This window comes from Ipomoea triloba, chromosome 13 (genome assembly GCF_003576645.1).
Source record: "Ipomoea triloba cultivar NCNSP0323 chromosome 13, ASM357664v1".
In the NCBI taxonomy this organism is placed as follows: Eukaryota; Viridiplantae; Streptophyta; class Magnoliopsida; order Solanales; family Convolvulaceae; genus Ipomoea; species Ipomoea triloba.
The window spans coordinates 26,646,790-26,667,347 of NC_044928.1; the positions used below are offsets into that span (position 1 = coordinate 26,646,790).

General features: G+C 33.9%; 3 protein-coding genes across 3 annotated transcripts; 1 reads left to right on the forward strand and 2 right to left on the reverse strand.

Moving 5' to 3' along the window:
• Nucleotides 1-3,303: 3,303 nt before the first annotated feature.
• On the reverse strand, nt 3,304-7,226 carry LOC116001006 (myb family transcription factor PHL7-like). The gene is made up of 7 exons (XM_031240902.1): nt 6,924-7,226; nt 5,368-5,596; nt 4,890-4,966; nt 4,743-4,785; nt 4,593-4,650; nt 4,371-4,440; nt 3,304-3,978 (listed from the first exon to the last, which is right to left on the reverse strand). The coding sequence occupies exons 2-7, from the start codon at nt 5,585-5,587 to the stop codon at nt 3,574-3,576; spliced, it is 873 nt and encodes a 290-aa protein (XP_031096762.1). The 5' UTR covers nt 5,588-5,596; nt 6,924-7,226; the 3' UTR covers nt 3,304-3,573.
• A 2,432-nt stretch (nt 7,227-9,658) lies between these two features.
• Nucleotides 9,659-10,795, forward strand: LOC116001422. The gene has a single exon (XM_031241301.1). It carries the CDS (start codon nt 9,659-9,661, stop codon nt 10,793-10,795), a length of 1,137 nt encoding a protein of 378 aa, XP_031097161.1.
• A 685-nt stretch (nt 10,796-11,480) lies between these two features.
• Nucleotides 11,481-17,064, reverse strand: LOC116002269 (transmembrane 9 superfamily member 1-like). Its single transcript, XM_031242371.1, has 12 exons — nt 16,768-17,064; nt 15,598-15,790; nt 15,396-15,500; nt 15,143-15,160; nt 14,958-15,052; nt 14,714-14,866; nt 13,661-13,795; nt 13,386-13,552; nt 12,900-12,994; nt 12,437-12,810; nt 12,041-12,314; nt 11,481-11,935 (listed from the first exon to the last, which is right to left on the reverse strand). The coding sequence occupies exons 1-12, from the start codon at nt 16,840-16,842 to the stop codon at nt 11,868-11,870; spliced, it is 1,752 nt and encodes a 583-aa protein (XP_031098231.1). The 5' UTR covers nt 16,843-17,064; the 3' UTR covers nt 11,481-11,867.
• Nucleotides 17,065-20,558: the final 3,494 nt, after the last annotated feature.

Sequence of the window (20,558 nt, forward strand, 5' to 3'; positions counted from 1 at the left end):
GTATAACTCAAAACGTTGTAACATAGTCAATAATACTAAAAAAAACTCATTCCCAAAATATAATATAATAACAATATTTAAAAAATAAAAAGAGAAACAAAAGCCACGTTTTTATACATGAGTACATATAATTGTATTCAGTATTATTGATATCAATGAAGATTTACGTTGCAAAAAAATTTATAAAACAATTAATACAAAAAATTAGTGTAATTAAATAATATTACTAGCTTGTAATTTAAAGAAGAAAGTGGAAATAATATTATGGCATTAAGGTGGTGGGGTATCGGCAGGAGACACCAAAGGGAATCGCAGTGAAGAAGAGGTGATCTATATGATATGAATGCAACAGCCCACCCCCTAGTGTGACCTAGTACTGGGACCCACTTCTTGCACTACAATCCCCCACCATGGACCCCACTCCTCTCCCCTCTTGTCTTTTTGTTTTATTTATTTTATTCTTCTTTCTTCATTCCTGTTTTTGTGTTACTAATGTACACCAAGGCAAGAACCCCAGAATTCCTTAATTAAATACTTACCCAAAAGAGGAACAATGACAGTGTGCAATACACTTTTCACTTTTCAATATTTAAAATTTCACTCCGCATTACATTCAACAATACTTTTCTTTATTAGTATTTTTTTTTTTTGAAAAACAATTAGCTTTTTTTTTGCAAACGAAAAATAATTAGCTAAATTTGACATTTAAAGTTGTCAACTTTATCGTACAATTTTTAGTGAGTCCACTCTCAAATTAAGTCAAATTAAAGTAGATTAGAGTTCTCCTAAATAAGAGATCGATTTAATATATATGATATATTATTACTCTCAAAATGAATAACGGTGAATGAAAAATTTATTATCAAAGTATACAATTTGAGTTGAGACAGTTTTTGTTTTTTTTTTTTGTTTTAATAATTGTTGTCCCACTTTGAAAAAGATATGTAAGTTTGCAATATATATACAATTGAACTTTTTAAGAAGTTTGAATTGTGTAACATAGATACCCTCTTTCACGCGGAATTTCATTTTTCCTATAAATAGTCGCTTAGGTGAAATTGAGTGACGGTTTTTAAAATATTATTTTTGATATAGTGTAACATAGTGACGGTTTTTTTTCGTTTTACAATCTCAATCCTTCACGAAATTCTCATAACTTGATGTGAGCTATGGCAAGTATCCTAGTGGGCTTTTCGCCACCCTCTGTAAGGAAGGCAGCCACGGCCTCGACTGTCTTGGGTATTAATATATATATATATATATATATATATATATATATATATATATATATATAAATAAGTAACGGCAGCGTATACAAAATTGGGAATATATAGATGAATGCATGTCCAAGATTTGGATTGCATGCATGCAAAATTTGTACTATATATATAATTGTACGTGTTTCCACATGCTAAATTATAACATACTCCTCTCCCGTCTCTATATTTCCTACCTCTCATAGTGAATACTTCAACTAAAATATATGTTATTGAAGAGTTAAGATAACATTAATGGATGATACTTTCTTCACATAACATATCCATAATAAATTTAGTCTAGATATATAAAATCATAAGTCATAGCCATAAGTCTATTGTGGTAACAACTTTAAGAATTATTGTTGGAACTATATAAATTAATAATCACAAAATTAAAAAAAAAATTGTAACAGTCAAAAACTTTTAATGTTGCATATTATTCGTTTTGAGCGTACAATATATCAATTTATTCATCTCACTACGAAGAACCTGAATCCACTTTGACAGGATTCAAATCATGGACTACACATATATTCACTTTGACCCGATCTAAATCAGAAGTGGACCACACATATATTTGTACCCCAAATTAGTCACTTTAATATATTATAACAAATTAACTTCGTGCATCGTACTGGTGAAAATACTTGTATAATTAGACCAATTAACACTAGATAGTACATCCCTTTTTTTTTTGAACCAACACAGTACATACATTTACTTTTGCTTTTACTTTTTACTTTTTTTCTTTATTAAAAAAGACTTGTTTTTTGAGTACTAAAGAAAAGACTTGTTTTTATTCCCTACTCTTTCTATTTCTTTTTTATTTAATAATAAAGTTTAGAATATATGATTAAAAAAAAGTTTACTCTAAAATATCATTTTTTGACATTTTTTATAGAATAAATTAAGTCATGACTTAATGTCACATTTGTAATATTAAATGTTTTGTGTATAAATTAACAATTTTAGAGGTGGAAGCAACTTCAAGACAAACTATTCTTACCAATCTCGCCTAGAAAAAGAAGTACACTTATACACCTTTATATGTCATTTTCAATTATTTATTTTATTTTATTTTTTTGCCCAAAGGTATCCCTCCAACCAGAAGACTAATCTTGCTCCATTCACATGGTGTGGATCAAACCCTCAACGAGGGACGAGGCGCTGAATCACCACGGCAACCATGTTGGTTTCATTTTTAATTGTTAGTTGTAAATTTTGTTGAAGGTGGATGATAAAGAAGAGAGAGTGTTATATGAAATTACCAAAATACATGATAAAGAAGAGAGAGTGTTATATGAAATTACCAAAATACCCTTCTTAACGTTGAGAGTGTTATATGAAATTACCAAAATACCCTTCTTAACGTTGGTTTAAACGATAATGAATGATAAAGAAGAGAGAGTGTTATATGAAATTACCAAAATACATGATAAAGAAGAGAGAGTGTTATATGAAATTACCAAAATACCCTTCTTAACGTTGAGAGTGTTATATGAAATTACCAAAATACCCTTCTTAACGTTGGTTTAAACGATAATGAATGATAAAGAAGAGAGAGTGTTATATGAAATTACCAAAACACCCCTTCTTAATGTTGGTTTAAACGAATAGAATGAATAATTAAGGAATGAGATGATGTAGGGAAGACAAAATCCTGTAAAAAGTGAGGGATCCTTCTTCCTAGTTAGAGATTGGAGAGTGGTGATTTCCTAGGCCAAAATCTAATCCATTGAAACCACTGATTATCACAAATTTTAGTGTGAACCGAGCATCAAAACGACGTCGTTTTGATTAATGAAAATAGACGGATGAAATGGTCTACGTTCTGCACAACTGTCATTCCCTTTCAACACAACTACAGTATCAGTTCAACACAACTGCAATATCAGTTCAACACAACTATAGTATCACACAACTGTAATATCAGTTCAACACAACTATAGTATCATTTGAGCCGTTTCTCTCACTTATTAAAACGACGTCGGTCCACGATATAACAACGGACTGATTATTGATTAATACTAATCCAAGAAAAATCTAACATAACCCACATTTCCTGGATTGGCGCATTTAGGCAGCATAATTCACATTTTTATTTAGCATTAGGCAACAGTTTAAGCAAATGGTACTAAAGATGAGTGAACCAAGGCAAACACATCTAAAGAAGCAAGCAGTTTCTATGTCCTAATCAAAGCCTGGTTGAACTATTAATGTTAAACACATAAATAAAAAAACGTACACTTTGCAAGCTGAAACTCTGTCGCTTGGGCATAGAGTCTGATACTCTGATCTGATGACTTGTCGAGCTTCAGCCAAGTAACTTAGTAAGCATTGCATCGGGTTGGGTAAACGCAGCAGCAACTTCTGCACCAACTTTTTGCTTCTTTGATGGCCTCTCGACTGCAGAAGCTGCATGGCAGCTGGAATCTGGTGAAAGAGCCTCGTTATGAGAAGATGGCGAGGCGTTAAGCGAAATGCCCTTAACTGGATTGCGTTCGTTTGCAGGGTTTTCAGTATGAGGAGGTTCAGATGCAGGTACAGGCGTCACTAGATTTGTACTGTTATCAGATACGGGGGCATTCTCGCCTGCTGATGCAGACGTAGCCCCGGACTCTGGCATTTCTGAAACAGCGCCGAGTTGCTGTTGTTCTTCTATTATCTTCTTCAAATACTTGCCTTGGGCCTCTATCCTTAGCTGTAGCTGGCGCTGAACCTGTTGCCATGGGGTAAAATATATATACATTTAACTAGAGATTTAGAGCAGGTGTGTGTACAATGATATGTGACCTATGTCCATCTGAACTAGAAGTTTGATTGTCAAAGAATATGCTGAAAATCGTATTTGTGATGATTAGAGAACACAGAAACAAAGAAGAAATGATCCCAGACTTGCTTTAATAAAACACAGAACTGGTTAATGGTTATGAAAGTCGTACTTGGGAACTGTTTTTAGCCAAATGATATCTTTGTCACTATTTGCTGATACACTTCAGATGCATGAAAACAAACCTACCTAGTACATTTACCTACTATAATGGAATATACTAAGGGCACACGTCTATGAAAGAATGATACAGCACAATGTGAACACAAAGAAAAATGAACCTCTAGTTGCTCGTGTAGTCGCTTTTGGACCTCCATCTGCAATTTTAGTGCCTCAGTTATTTGCATTCCACTGTTAGCCAAGTAATAATGGAAAGGATAGGGTCGGTGTTAGGAATCAATTTCACAATGAAATGAAGGTACAACCATTTCCAGCCACAAGTATAACCAACACAAGTTTGTTATAAAAGAAATAGACAAAGCAAGGAGTGAAAATCTACTCACGATGAATCATCTAGGCCGGAGATTATATCACTTGAATCTTTATTGTCGGGTTTTTTTCCTGGAAATTGTAGTTTACAAGACAATTCTCAGTAATTTACAGGAGAATTACCATCACTAACATGTAGTAACAACTTGCAAATAAAAACCCACCATCAGATGATGCATCGGGAAGGTATTTGGCAAGTCGATATTTCTGGATGCTTAGAGAAATAAGTGGAAGTTAATGCCTGATAACAATCATGGAAAAAAGGCCCCATAGAAGGAACAGTCACATATATTAGAATTACGCATGGGTACCTGTAAATGGCTTTTTACATGATAAATTGTCAGCCCTTGCACACCCATGACTCTCAAAACACCTTTAGGAGTAGCCCCTGTACCAAGGAAACCAATGACACATGACTTAAACTGTGAAGTGTGAATAATTCATAAATTCCAGTAGAATAGAAAAATAGTTTCAGACAGTAATTTTTTTAGACACTTAATCTTGAATTAATGACAGAATGTGAATGCATTTTCCAAATGAGACTTATTGGAAATAAAAAAGAAAAAAGGACAAATTTAGGAAATACTTTTGTTACAATGCATTCTTATGAACTTGCCCTTCTAGCCAAAATAAAAATGTGTTTTATTTGTAGAAATTTTGGACAAGAGCTTACTGTTTTTAGCAAGTACTGAAAAAAGCATTAGAAGATTTGATATGTAGATACATGAAAAAGGTGGTTCTGAAGGGACAGAAATAGAACTAGCTAAAGTTAAATGTCAATGAACTCACTATCTGGGCCACCAAGTTGTGCAACTGCATCAACAAATCTTTCATGAAGCTCATGTGACCAACGCAGACGTTGTTTTGAAGCAAGACTAGGATTGTTGTTGAGATTGTTAGCCCCATTGATTGGTTCCATTGTGCTGGCACTAAAGTCTAATGACTGCTGGCTGACTATTGCCTTGTTGGGTACTAAGCTTGAACTAAGAACAGCTTTTGGTTGGTACATTACATTAAGCTGTAAACAAGAATTCAGATTTCAGTGTCATTTACATTGAAAAACAGCTGACTACCATAGAAATTCTGAAATCAGAAAATTTGAAGTGAAATTCCGTAGCATATAGATTTCAGAAAAACAAGAACTCTCACTGTACAACAGCAAAGAGAAAGACATGCTTCATTCTGACAGCAACAAAATATTGCCTTTATTTTCATTGTGGGAGAGATTAAACAGAATATATGGAGCTGCCTACTTCATTATTGATGATAACTTGTTGCTACTTTAAATGACCATTACATAAGCACCTTATCTCTAACAAAAGAATTTTCCTTTCTTGGCCAGCCAAACTCAATCTTATCCCAGACTTTCATGTATTCTTACGCAAGCCTTTTTCACCATTCAAATGTATATGGAACATACAGAATATTCTTTAGAAAACTTTCTTCATGTGATTATCTAATGAATGAACACAAGTATACATTTAATTTGCACATACATAGGTCTGATACTAATTTATCTGTCATAAATCACAATTATTAATTACCTCTTTGGCTGTTCCTCTCGGGTTAGTCATTTTGAAACCATTAATGTAAACTCCACCCTTTATAAAAATGCCACGCTTACCATTTCTCTCATATCAAAAATCAAATAGTCATAGCAGATCAGTTATGGCCAAAAAAAAGGTCATACCAGACCTTTTTGCACTTTCTATGCCATTCTTCAACTCTAAAGCTAAGTTTATTTCTATCTGTATGGTCACTCCCATGTTTAGTCATTTGGAGGACTAAAATAAGTAAAAAAAAATTGAACAAAATAGTATCTTTGAAAGATTAAAATATGTACAAATTCGATAATTAAGGACATTATTAAATGAGATTGAAAATTGATGACCAGAAATCACTATAGCCGAAGAATCATTTTGGAAACTTGGTCGGTATAACATAACTAAAAGAGAATATGCCCAAATGAATTTGTACTAACTATGCAGATTTGTACTATGTACATAAGTAAATGAATATGTCCAAAATTAACATACAAGACCATTTTCTAGCTAAAGGATTTTTTTTTGGTTTAATCAGTATCATTAATTTGCATCTTCAAACCAGCAGAGGGAGATTAAATTAAGTCTCTAACTAACCCTAGCTTTATATGAATACTCCGTATTTTAAGTTTTTAAGTTTTAACAGTGAAGCTCCCTTGTCAACAGGAAAAATGTTTTACGGAGTAATTTTTGCACAGAATTCTATGTAAAAAAAACCAGAAATATGAGAAAACGATCATCGCACGAGAGCTGAGCGAAGATGGCGAGAATCCAGGGTAATAAAAGTTGTAAGTATGGACTCACCGCCCAAATAAGAGGTTGAACAGTGCTTCCTCTCCTCCTCCTCCTCCGTCTTTGACGGCGATCTTCGATCCTTCTCTCTCTGTGCTTTGACTTATAGAGAAAGATGAAAGTCGGAGATATGAATTTAAAAGCTGCGGCGGCGGGTACGGAAGCTGAGGTGAGGCGGAGTAGAGTAGGTGGTTGTTCAGCCGGCGTTTACAATGGAGGAGAGGATAAAACAGTAAAACGGCGAGAGATAATAGGCTGGCCGGGGCCGGCTCGGAATCTCCAATGTAATATTCCGGGCCATTGTTGAAATATGCGCATACATCACATTTTATTATTTCTTATTTATTTCTTTAATTGTAACGGCTATTTTGGACCTATCCGGCTGGCTATTCATCCCCCCTATCATTTTCAATTCCTTCATTCTTTTTCATTTTAATATCCGATTACAGCAACCAGGGACAAATGGGCAATGAGTTCGCCTTTTCTTTCCAAGGAAAATTCGCGATTACTAAATAGTTTACCATGATCCACGATGCATTGTGAATCATGTATCATAGTTGATACTGTAATTGTGTTGAACGGATACTTCAGTTGTGCTGAAAGGGAACTGCAGTTGCGCGAAACATACGCCGTTTCATCCGTCTGAAACTAGAGTTGTGTTGAACTGATAATGCAGTTATGTGTTGCACGGATCAACGCTTTCTGTTCCGCGCAACTGCAGTTTCCTTTCAACACAACTGCAATATCTTTTCAACACAACTGCAGTATCAATTCAACACAACTGCAGTATCAATCATGACCAGGGTCCACAATATAATTTGCGCTAAATACTCCGTATAATTTTATCATCATATATTATTCCATTTTGTTAGTAGATGTCAATCATGCTAGTCCGTCCACTCAGTTTTGAACTAGCCTTGTTGAGTTGTCAAGCTTATGGGATGGTATTTTATTGGGATAAATAATTTTTGCTATAAGCCTAAAATCTCATGTTACGTTATTTGGTGAACTCAATTACAAATTTGATATTTTAAAATGAACATTTTAAATTTTAACAAATTAACACATTGACATTAATAAATATAAAGTTAAAGCATCATTTTATCAATCTAAATCTCTAATTTTAAATTCTATCTAAAAAACATAATGTAACAGTTATATGTGTACATTTGTTCAAATACATAAATATTTTTTTATTTATTTAAAAGTTTAGCAAATAAAAGTAATTAATTTATTTATACTTATACTATAATAATTATAATTAAAAAATACTTATCATTAATTATTTTCATAAAAATAATGTATTTTATAATATATTTATTAAAAAAGTTATGTTGTAATGTTATATACGACCATTTGTTGCTTCTCTAAATTTCATTTCTGTACTAGCTAATTCCTTACTTCTCTTAATTTCATTTCTATACTAGTTCATTCTTTGTGATAAAAGGTGGAATCGTCCACATCAAGACGTCTCCGCACTCCAACCCTAAAATTTGTGGAGAAGTAAATCATAGTGATTCAACTAACCAACAAAGATTAAACTTTTTCCTCACTGCGTACAATGAGTCTTCCTCATTTAGAGAGGTTGTTCCCACACTACGATAAGCTAATTCCTTTGACACTCTTTACAATAGCCTAATCTAATTTGTACCTCGGATCTATACCTATAATCAAATTAACAATATTTAATACTTCATATTAATTATGAGAAGGGTAATATATAGATAACAACCCATATCATTGGTAATTTTGAGAAACGTGGTTAAAGAGCGCACATAGTATTTAAATGAGAAAAGAATCTACTACAATAATGATAATCTATTAAATAAAAATACGAAATGAATGTAGCATGCATGACGATTTTTCACCAATTTTTATATCATGGTATCGAAATTTTGGAGAAAAAAAAAAAGAGCATCTTATACTATCTCCCCTTACAAAGATTAAATATCCATAACGGATATGACTAACGCTTAAAGGGTAAAGTGTTAAGTGCTTTATCGTTAGACTTTTTTCATGTCAAAAAAGATTTCACCTCATTATGATGTTTTTATTTTGAAGCAAAATTTACTTCTTACTATATCACTTCTAACCTAACATAATTTATAAATAAACTTTTTTTTTTATTGATTATCTATGAATTAGACAATATAACAATTTAATAAGAAACGTTATTAAAGAGCACACATAGTATGTATTTAAATGAAAAAAGAAGCCACTACAATATTGATAATTCGTTAGATAAAAGTATGATCGATATGACTATATGAGTAACACTTAAAAGGTAAAGTGTTAAATGCTTTATCGTTAAAGGGTCAAGACTCAAGATAATGCCCCCCAAAACTTCAACACGATACATCTTATTATTTTTAAAAAAAAAAGATAAATATAATACTACGTATTGAATATTAATAAATGTGTTTTATTGAAGGTTTATTTTGAATTTATTATAGCTTCATTTTTAGGTAGTATACTAAAACTAAACCTGCAGCACACTAAAAATAAAATTTAAAAGATGTACATATAATACACTAAAAATGAACATATATGTTAGTATATAATTAAACTTGTATTGTGAACCATAGTCCACGTACGGTATAATAATTGAAAAGAAACTCAAAAAATTATTAAGAAATATTAATTATTTATTGTGCCCGTATAAATAACTTAATTAGTTATTATGTGGTAGATTGTGAACAAAATCATATGATTAAATTGGCACGTGGAACCGTAATTTCATCACACACATGCAGTTGGACACGTGTTTGACGACAACGCTTACGTGGGCTGATTCAAACATCTTCCTCAAAACCTGCTACAAGATCCTACGACTCCTCATAATCTTAATCTTCTTCTTCTTCTACATCCTCCGAGTTCTTAGCAGAAACAAAAATATGATGAACATTTTGGCTCTGTCCTTAATCCTCATCACACTGGGAACCACCGGGATCTTCTCTCCCAATGCAGACACAAGAGCCGTAGTGATCGAATTCGAGAAAGACGACAACAATGGCGGCAACCCTAAGGTTTCCATTTCCCCGCAAGAAGCGGCGCAAAAATCGCGGCTAGAGAAAGGCTACGTTTTGAACGCGATGGAGAAGATTTCCGAGAAAGCAGACGAAGTGAAACAGCGGTTCAAGGACGCCGCCGCCGTCCTCCCGAACGTCGGCGAAGGAATTTCCGCTTATTCCGCTCCAGAGGAAGAGGAAGTTAAGGAAACTGCCAGAGAGGAGAAATTGCAGAAGCGAATCAAGGGAGACGAACAGAGAAAGGAAAAGGTAATAATAAAAGAGAAGCGAGAAAAGGAATTGAAGGATATTCTCCGGCGAGGCGGGGAGGTATTATACGATGCATTGGAGTACATTTTCTCGCCGGAGAATTTAAACGCCTTATTCGGAACAGCTCATTTGCTAGGGCTAGCCATAGCCTACGGGATGTGCGTGTGGGTAACGTTCATATCAAGCTACGTCTTAGCTTTGGCGCTGCCTAGACAGCAATTCGCGACAGTTCAGACCAAAGTTTATCCGCTATATTTCAAAGCAATGGGTTATAGCATCGGAGCGGCGTTTTCGGGGCATTTGTTGGGGCAAAGACGGTGGCCGTACTCGAGCGGGACGGAGACGTACCTAGGGTTTAATCTTGTGGCGGCGCTTGTAATGGTTATGGTGAATTTGGTGTACCTGGAGCCTAGAGCGAGTAAGGTGACGGTTGAGAGGATGAAGATGGAGAAGGAAGAAGGGAGAGGGATGTCGGCTGGAATGATGAAGCTGAGTAAGAGATTGAAGAAGCTGAATTCACAGTCGTCGTTTCTTAATGTGGTTACACTCATGGCCATGACTTTGCACCTCGCCCACATTGCCCAACGTCTTCATTATGTGTGCTAGCTTAACACCATGCATTGGGGGAGGTATCTGATCGCAGTTTATGTCAGATTAATCCTAACTCGAACTCTAACTAATAGATGAGGAGGTAAATTACGAATCATCCAAACAATCTCATAATATAGTCTGTCAATGTAGTCTCCCAAGTGTAATTTTGTTAAACATGTGAACCTTATGAACAATTTGTGTAATTTTTTTAATTTGAATCAGTAAGTTTCACTATTATTTCAAAAAGTGCAATTTGGTAGGAGAAGAATAAATAAGATGAGTTAAAATAAGATTAAAAGGTATATTCTCTCCAAGGGACCATTTCAGTGAAAAGTTAATTATCAATTTGGTTCTATTAATTTGGTTCCGACTTAACGAATGTTTAAGGAAAAATAAACGGAAAACTAAATTGGTTAAATTTTCCAAAGTCGAAGAATTTAATTGGACACGAAAAATTGTCGAGGAAAAATAAACGGAAAATTAAATTGGTTAAATTTTTCAAAGTCGAAGAATTAAATTAGACACGAAAAATTGTCGAGGACCGAATTAGTAATTTCGTCGAGGAACCATTTCGCTTTAAAATTGTCATAAAGTTGGAAGTTCTAACCACCAACCCTAAAATTGAAGCAAGCTAAGGTGTAAATGCATGTGTATTTGAAACATGCATAAGAAAGTGGAAGCATGCAGATTGAGATGATAATAGCACACAACGTTTGAACTTTTGTCATAAAACTTGATGATATCCATCCATCCAACTACAACATTCTACCTCATTTGAAATGCAGGGAGGAGGATACCAATGATATATCAAAATTGAGTCCAAAACAACAAGTTAAAATGGTCCATTTTGGTTTACAGGAATATAATGTCGAAACCAACGATTGATTATTCTGACATCAAAACATTCTCGGTATCTAATCTACAATGTCCATTCACCCTCTCACTAAAGCGGGATAACTAATATCATCATCATCGTCTTGGGCATTTAACGCTCGAGAGTGAGTATATAGACCTGATCTGATATTGTGGTAAGTAAAACTTAATGCCAAACCACAACCCCCATCGTATGCACTGCAGACCACAATGTTTAGTCGCATTTAATGTTCTTGTAAATCCTCCGCACAAACAAATTAGATCCCAGGTACCCAACCGCACCTGCAAGTTTTCACACACAAACCAAAATAAGAGACACAAAATAGAAAACAGAGAAAAGGAGAAAGAAATGACAGTAAGGCACTCGGCAAAATATTAGTAACTTACCACAGAGTATCCCCAAACCGAGGCAGAACATCAAAGTGTATCCAAAATAAAAGCTGGTTTGGAAGAAGCCCGACATCTTGGTCTTTACATGGTAGTAATATATAGAATAGAGGTACACGTAAAGAGCAGTGGATGCAGCAGAGAAGAACGAAGTCCATTGCCAATGGTAATTCTCGGCATTAAGCAAGAAATATGTGCCCACGATTGTCACACACACTGTGACAATTATCAGAATAATAAAAACCAGAAGCATGAACCCATACACGTAATAAACCTGTTGAAAACAAAGATCAAGTAATGAATCATGAAATCTCAGCTAATTAAAGGACACAGGTTTCAAACTTATCAGACAAATACTATACTATACAGCTCAAGAACTGCATTGAGCAAAATTACCTTGTAATTCCAGAAGGAAGTGAACACGAAATACATCTCAATGAAAATGCTTCCAAAGGGAAGGAGACCACCCATGAGAGAAATAATAGATGGTGTTAGATACCATTTCTTTTCAGGGATAGGACGGGGGATGGTCTTCACACGGCAAGGGTTGTTTGGAGTGCCACTCCAATTTCTTCCAACAACAGTACCAAGAAGCGCCAGGGGAAAGGAAATAAATGCCCAAATGACAAAAACAACCACAATTGTACCAAAGGGAATAGCAGCTAAGGATCCATAAAATATGGCAACTGTGTTCAAAACGAACCCGATGCCAAAGCACGTGAAAGGGAAAAGTGATGCTGTAAGAACCATTGACTTTATCCACGTTTTACCTGATCCATCAAAGCAAGCAGCGAAAACAATTTTATCTTTGTAATACAGCAACTAGTAATAACAGCAAAAGAACAGAAAGCCTACATACCACCATTACGCGAATACATTCCTCCACTCACATAACCCGAAATGAATGATGTAAGTGCATAACACACAATAAAGGTAGTGATAATTGCACCCCTCCTGAGTCACATAACAATATAAAAGAAAGTATGAGACATAAAATCACAAGTACTATAAACACAAAGATTAATAATGTAACAGATGTAACACTACTAATAAAATATATGTAATACTACAACGAGATTGACATAACAGTAGTGACAAACTCAGAATATTTTCACACAGACGATAAAGGAAACATCCTTAAAGATCAGCAGTAAAAGATGAAATGTCCATCAACTTGTTTTCAAGCTTCAAAGTAGGACTATTAGCTTTTGAGATGTGGACATTTAAAAGAAGGTGAATGAAGGGATAAGAAATCCAAATAGTAAACATAAAGGAAAGCAACCATGAGTAGGAAATAAGTTTCACACAAAATGTGCTATTACTTGTACAGCTCATGATGACGTACCCAATGTACAGCATTCCAACAATTGCCAATATAATGACAAGTAGAACGAGTGTTGCAAGCTGAGCACCAGTGCCAACAACAGCTGAAAGTAGAGCCAAGTTCTGTGGAGGTCGAAAAACATCACCATGGACAAGTTTCCAACCAGACTCTTCATTTACATCCCTTTCCTGTGCATTAGAAGCTAATAAGCATACTCTATGTGCTACTCAATAAGGAAATGCAACTATATAATCCTGCCAATATGAAAATAAGTAACTGATTAGAGAAAGTGTTACCAGAGTCTCCAAATCATCATCCTCACGAGCATACTTGGCATAATCATTACGGAGAGTTCGCATTAAAATCATTGACACCAAGCCAGTGAGAAAGATAACCATCATGAATGAATTGAATACAGAGAACCAGTGGATCTGTAAAAGAAAGCTGGTTTAAAACTCCCATTTGGAATAGAATAAATAATTTGCAAACTATTTGTTAAAATTATATTCAAGAACATCTCAGCTGAAACATTCTAGAAGATAAGATGGCTGCCATTAAGAAAGCAAAAGCAGCAGCAACATTTTAAACTAGAATTGAATCCACAACATAATATGAAGTATCATCTAAGTAATGTATTAAAGTGTAGATATTTCCATAATACTTGTGCAACAATGGAACTATTAAAAGTCAACAATGAAATTATTCCATGGGCTTTCCATGGGAATTTTTTTTTGTTGCACAGGTAATACATGGTCACACTAATATACATACATTACTATTCTATCTCTTTTCCTTTGTTGCGTCAATTTTACTTACTTGAACCATTACCAATTTTAACATTTTGTTAGCAAACACCCTTCAATTATTCAATGTTAAACTAAAGACCTGAAATTAAGTTGCACTTATTCATTTGGAAATTAAGAGTGCTTTAAATTTCTTTCCTTCATAGGTAAAGTGTTGGCAAAGACAGCAGGACAAATATACTCCATAACAATGTTCTAAGTAACAGCTGCAAAGGTTTTTGTGTTTCTGTGGAAATTGGGAAATTAACAGGCACTAGAGTGATTAAATAAATAATAAATTTACACCTTTACTAAGACTCAACTGAAATATAACAAACTGACAAGCCATTAAATAATGTTGCACGTATAAACTGTTCTCCAAACAGAAACTACTCTTAATTCATGGTTTTTCTATGGAGCTCTTTTTCCTGAACACTTTCCTTTTCTTTCAAACTTTGTTCAATATATATCATCAGAATTATGATTAAATATTAAAGGCAAACCATTCAAAATTTACATTTAGAAGAAGCATCAGTTTCATAGAAAGCGAGAACAAGTAGCAAGTACCTGATGTTCAAAGAAGGGATAGTCCAGATAAACATCAAAGCGGTGTGCATAACTGATGTTGGTTGGAAGCCATTTCACTGAGTATGTCATATCCAGTATTCTACCTTCCTCAAGTGGTTTAGGGCTTTCTTGGGAGAGGTTAACATGAATGATCTATAATAAAATGGAATTCAGAAAGATTGACAAACCACCATGAAAGAGAATTGGACTTTTACAGTGAAAGCAGATTTTATAAGTCCTCTACCTGATTCCCATTGTACTGGACCAGAATATTCTTGTGGGTATGTAGGACATGCTTAGTATCCCGATTTCTATCAATAAGCACTTCCCCCACAAAACCTGAATTTCATTTATGTCATGGTGAATTTCATTTACATCAAGCTGTCCAAGAAAATCAAAATATTAAAGAAAAAATGATTAACTACATACCCCACAGAGGTAAATCATCTGATTGCAGATAGCCATAACCATGACAAAGATTGGAAGCACAAAAAAAAAAGAGGAAAAAAAGAAGCAATCAGTATGACAAGTAGAGTTGCAATTGTAACCATGTTATAATCTTATTCACAGTGCTTTTAAAGAGAACTCCATATGTAAGTGAGATAAAGAATTACAAATTTAAAAAAAAAAAACTGTGAGTGAGAGAATCAACAGTAATAAGGAAGAATACTAGAGTGCGTACCCATGAAAAACTCAAACCAATATGAATTATCAATTGCATCCTTAAACTGCCTAACCTTAGGTGCGTCCAATTCAAGTTCACAAATAGAACTCTTATCTACATTTTCTGCAGAAAGAAATTATTGAGCAAGGATGATAAATGCTTTAAGCCATAAAAACAATAATTAAGGAATAATGTTCTGTTAAAACAATGATGAGCATACTCTTAAATTTTATGTCAATTTGACTGTCAATAAGCTCATTCCCCCCAAGGACCTCGCCAAGGCCACCCCATTTGTGTGCAGCATTCCCAGAAGGGCGGCAAAATGGAAGGGTATAATAGTTGTAGGTCTCTTGCGGATTATTATATGGTCCAACCTTGTTTACCCATAAAGTAACAGGTTCAGCATCTTGGTACTGCAATAAAGAGAGAAGAAATCTTATTACATGAGAAGAATTAGGAACAATGTTTACATGTAATTGATTATATAGAGCAGCAGGGAAAGTAATGAGTCCTAATATAGTTAAGATTAAAATAAAGTTGTCTATTCCATGCCAAACATTGGTAAAAGAGAAACTAAAATCCTCTGTCCACTGCCAGCTCAATAGAAGTATTCCTGGAGCTTTTAATCAAAACAAAAACTCATTGGTGCTTAAGAAGAAAACACACTGGTAGTAAAAGAACAAAGCACTCAATCCACTAATAAGCATTCTACCAGGCACTAGGGTAGAAACCTAAACCCAAATACCCAATCACAGGAAACCACAACTTGAGGAAGTAACCTACAGAGAAGGATTACACAGACTTGGGCGAAGTGTCGAGTGATAGAAAATTCGAAATTAAATGAAGCATTTTGGTATTAAAGAATTACAAACTTATGATTTCTTTTCGTAACTAGATTATTTATTCCTATACAAATGAATCATGATGGTACTACAAAAGATCATTTCAAAGTCATATGCAATCTGCACACAATTGTAATCACCCAACAGAAGAGTAAATTATGAACTATTTATATTTCTTCCTAAAAAGCTAAGAAAAGGCAGTGGGGTATCAATGTGGGATTAAAAATGTCAGAAATTTCCACATTTCCCATAATCTCCAAATACACACAACCAATTCCTCCACATCACTGCATTACTCCACAATTCAGAACCAACCCTAAATAGAGACCATCATGTACTTTATAAATCTAAAATTTCAGAACCAGCACGACCTAATCATTTTCACAAATTTTCCCCATCTTTACCCAAACCCTTTAACAAAAACGGCAGACAACAAAGAAAGAAACCCACAATTCTGATAGCAAAGAAATGTACGATGCGAAATGAGATCTGCATTCTGCGGGCGCGAAAACAAGAAAATTCGCAAGAAAGACAATTAAAGATTTTACCTTGGCGCAGATCGGGCTGACGAGGAAGAGGGCGGAGAGAAGGAGAATGGAGAGCGATCGGAGAGAAGCAAACATCGCCTCTGCTATGGAGGAGGAGGGTAAATGCGGGTTGGATCTGAATACCCGTGAAGGGTAGGATTGAGAGGGGAAAGATTTGAGGCGTTTTGCGTTGTTGTTTGGAAGTGAGAAATGGAAGCGGAAGTCGTCTCTTCTCTTCTGTTCTCCTCTCTGTTCTCTCTACTCTTTCTGGATCTGAACAGAGATCGATCCCTATAGCATTTGTGAGTATGTGTGATACGTCAAAGGGATAGCAAAAGATCGTCTGCTTAGTCAAATATTATTTCCACCGTTTGATTCACGATAAATAATTTACAAACAAAACAAAAAAAAATTATGAAAATGAATAAAGTTCAATTTTATAATTTACTATATATTGAATGAGTGAAACCATCTTTATCCCTATTTCTTAATTAAAATATAATATTTTGAGTATATAAAAAGTATTCTATTTATATCTCACGTACGACAATCTCATAAAATACTTATTCATGAAAAAATAATACTTTTATCCTTAAATTATAAGGTAATTGTATGATTTGTCCATATTTGTTGGTTGTGCTCGCTTTTCTTTTCTAAGTTATATATAATTGATGTTGTCAATTTCGTCCATAATATTTTGTTAGAAAAATACTAAATTTGCAATGTCATGTATAGTTTAGGGATGGGAAGTGAACACGATCAATAAATAGGAACAAATCTTACAATTACCGATAACTTAGGCGTTTTGTGGTATTGTATAATTGTTGCATGGTTATTTTTTATTATTAATACTTACGGTTGGTGTTATATGATTCGGTGATGATTGGAAAATTTGGAGGTAATACCTTATGATTTAATGGAAATTAAATATTTAGATTTGGTGATCTTATTACTGTTTAATTATTTATAGATTTAATTAGAGATTTGATTTCTTATTCATTATGAGTAAAATATTCGAACTTGATGGTATTAATACATTTTTTATTATTATTATGAGGTTTTATATTTGGAGGAAATATTTGGATTTAGTGGTTTATGTAATATCTGTTCATTAATTCATTAAAAGGGAAAAGATTCGAACTTGTTGTCGTCATTAAAATTGATTACTTATCCATTTTGAGAATTTAGGTTTCTAAGAAAAATAGGAGTAATTGGAATTGGTGATTTTATAGACGTAATTTATTATGTGAAGGTTGGATAATTTTGAAAGTTGATTTCTAAATTGTCTAAGTAAGAATTTATATGAAAGTGGTAGGAAAGCCATTAAGGTTGTGTTTGAAAAACAGACAAATATTTTTTAAAAAATGAGTCATTTTTTATAAAATAATTTCATTTTCAGTGTTTGATTGCATTTTAAAAAACTGTATTTGTCTCATACTCTCATTGCTCTTATTTCCCTATATTTGGTCTGTTGACCTTGCGGACTTGACCCTCTAACATTACAATCCACGTCCATACACCAATCAATTCCAACTGATCAAGTTAATTAACACCATGTTGCCATCTCCAGTCTACAATCTCGACCCGTATATATGAGTTTGATTATTGTTAATAACATGATTATTTTTATCCCATTCTTAATGGCCTAAGACTATTGTATGTCTTATTCAGCCCGCTATTTTGGGCCTTTACCTCAGACTTTGTACGTAATTCTTTGGGTCTAGCCCCTTAACAATACTATTATTATCTTTTAACTCCCATTTTGTACATCTGTACCTAATTTATGGTGGTTCCGATACCATCACATATACACAAAATTTTTAGGCACTAAATCACTTAAGTTACAAAATTAATTTAATTTAATGCGGGCTAAAGTGCTAAACGAGTTACCCACAATTTAAACAAGTTGAGCATGTATAACATGTGGGCTATATCTCAAAAAAAAAAGAAAAACTTGTGGGCTATATGTTTCAAAAAGACAAAACCTGCAGGTTATATGGGCCGAGCCTAAGCCAGGCTGGTCCAACCCACCTAAAAATGGGCAAACGGCACAACCCGGTTGAGGATGTTTGATGGCTTCAGCATCCAGAACATTCTAGAAACAACAGGAAACAACCAACGACCTTCCTAAGCCAGGCTGTCTAGTGTTTATAATGCATTGGATCCAAAACTCAGGGCACGTGTGTGCCGGCAGACCGGAAGTTGAAATCGAGATGGCCGGCGGCGTTCCAGCAGACCTAAAAATGTAATTGGCAATATGGTAGTGTTATTTAAAAAAAAAAAAAAAAAAAAGAAGAAGAAGAAAGAAATTTCATATAAATTGGAAGTTCTTATAATAAATTGAAGACGCATTCTACATGGAAATTTAAAAAGTATTTAATAATATTTAGTAAATTTGAAAAATAAAATATTTTTGAAGTTTTAGCTATACTCCAATAATAAAATGTGTTATCAACCCCAGTCATTAATTAATACAAAATGATATAAATAAAAATGAATAATATGTCTTTCAATAATTTGTAAATAGAAAATATATTGATAATATTAACAAAATTTGTTAGAGGTGGATTAAAAGTTAAAATTATCACTGTACACGTAATTAAATGTGAAATTATATATATATATATAATAATTAATAATGAACTAAATTTATAATATAAATATAATTAATGGACTAAAACTATCATTTTTTTAAACATTTTTGTAAATAGTGATATATATGTATACGCCAAAAATATCACTGTCTCTTTTTTTTTTTTTTTTTTTTTTTTTTTTTTTTTTAATGTTAAGACACACACAGGAAAATATCATTGTCTCTTTGTATTAATGGTAAGACTTGTTGAAACAAATCAAAATTGTATACTCTGTGACAATTATATATAAATCTTAATAATTCAATATTAATTTTTTGTATCTTGTGATATCTAATTAGGTATAACATTTATATTTGTTGATTTTATGACTATTGGGCTAGTCAATCGGCGGGCCAACATTACTATAGCTTCGGCGAATAATGTATGGAGCTGAGTATTTAAACAGTATCGAATGTAGAACAATACTTGTTTTACACAGAATACACCAGGAAAATGTTTTTGGAAAAGGGAGCTGAGATGAGTCACAAATGGACTACTCAAATACCAGGTCTTAATTAGAGTTTTGTCTAGACATGCACAATCACTGAACCAGTATTAATTTCTATAAACGATACAAAAAGTACATATAGAGCGAAAGAGAAATTAATAATAATAGAGAGACAATGATTTTATGTGAAAACTCCCAATAGGGTAAAAATCACAGGCAAAAGCTAAAAGTATTTCACTATAAGGAAAATGTTACAGTTTCTTTTTTATATAGTTTCTTTTTTATATAGTAAGAGGAAACAATCAATGGAGAATTTCTCTCTTGCTAAGAAAGAGAAGGCCAATAGGCCAATATCCAACTTGATGGGACTATTCTGAAGGCCTAGAGCGTTTCCCGATCATAATCTTTACCTCTTATCACCCTAATCTATATCGACCGAACTCAAAAGCACTAAGTTGGCTTGATGAAGAACTTAGCTAAACAAAGCAATTGATTGACCTTTCCCTATCCCCTACACGGCTGCCCTCACATCATAATGTTGGTTGAGCAAGATCATGCCAATAGTCCAATCATAATCAGGATTATAAAAACACGAGGTGGCACCGATATGACCACCTCGTGTATGAATGACACGTGTAAACTATGCCAATGTGTTGGCATGCGCCTTTCCATCCTCTGATCTATAAAAGGACCATTAAATTTGTCGTAGAGGAAGGGGAGGGGGGGGGGGG

Bases quoted from the DNA above. Each gene is read 5' to 3' on its own strand.
- LOC116001006 (XM_031240902.1), bottom strand. From the start codon at position 5,587: ATGTACCAACCAAAAGCTGTTCTTAGTTCAAGCTTAGTACCCAACAAG. The intron at 4,786-4,889 runs GTACCCATGCGT...CTAAGCATCCAG, and splicing joins ATGTAAAAAGCCATTTACAG to AAATATCGACTTGCCAAATA. The intron at 3,979-4,370 runs GTTCATTTTTCT...CCATGGCAACAG, and splicing joins GACTACACGAGCAACTAGAG to GTTCAGCGCCAGCTACAGCT.
- LOC116001422 (XM_031241301.1), top strand. From the start codon at position 9,659: ATGCAGTTGGACACGTGTTTGACGACAACGCTTACGTGGGCTGATTCA.
- LOC116002269 (XM_031242371.1), bottom strand. From the start codon at position 16,842: ATGTTTGCTTCTCTCCGATCGCTCTCCATTCTCCTTCTCTCCGCCCTC. The intron at 15,501-15,597 runs GTATGCTCATCA...TTCTTTCTGCAG, and splicing joins AATTGACATAAAATTTAAGA to AAAATGTAGATAAGAGTTCT. The intron at 13,553-13,660 runs GTAACACTTTCT...TCTAATGCACAG, and splicing joins ATGATGATTTGGAGACTCTG to GAAAGGGATGTAAATGAAGA.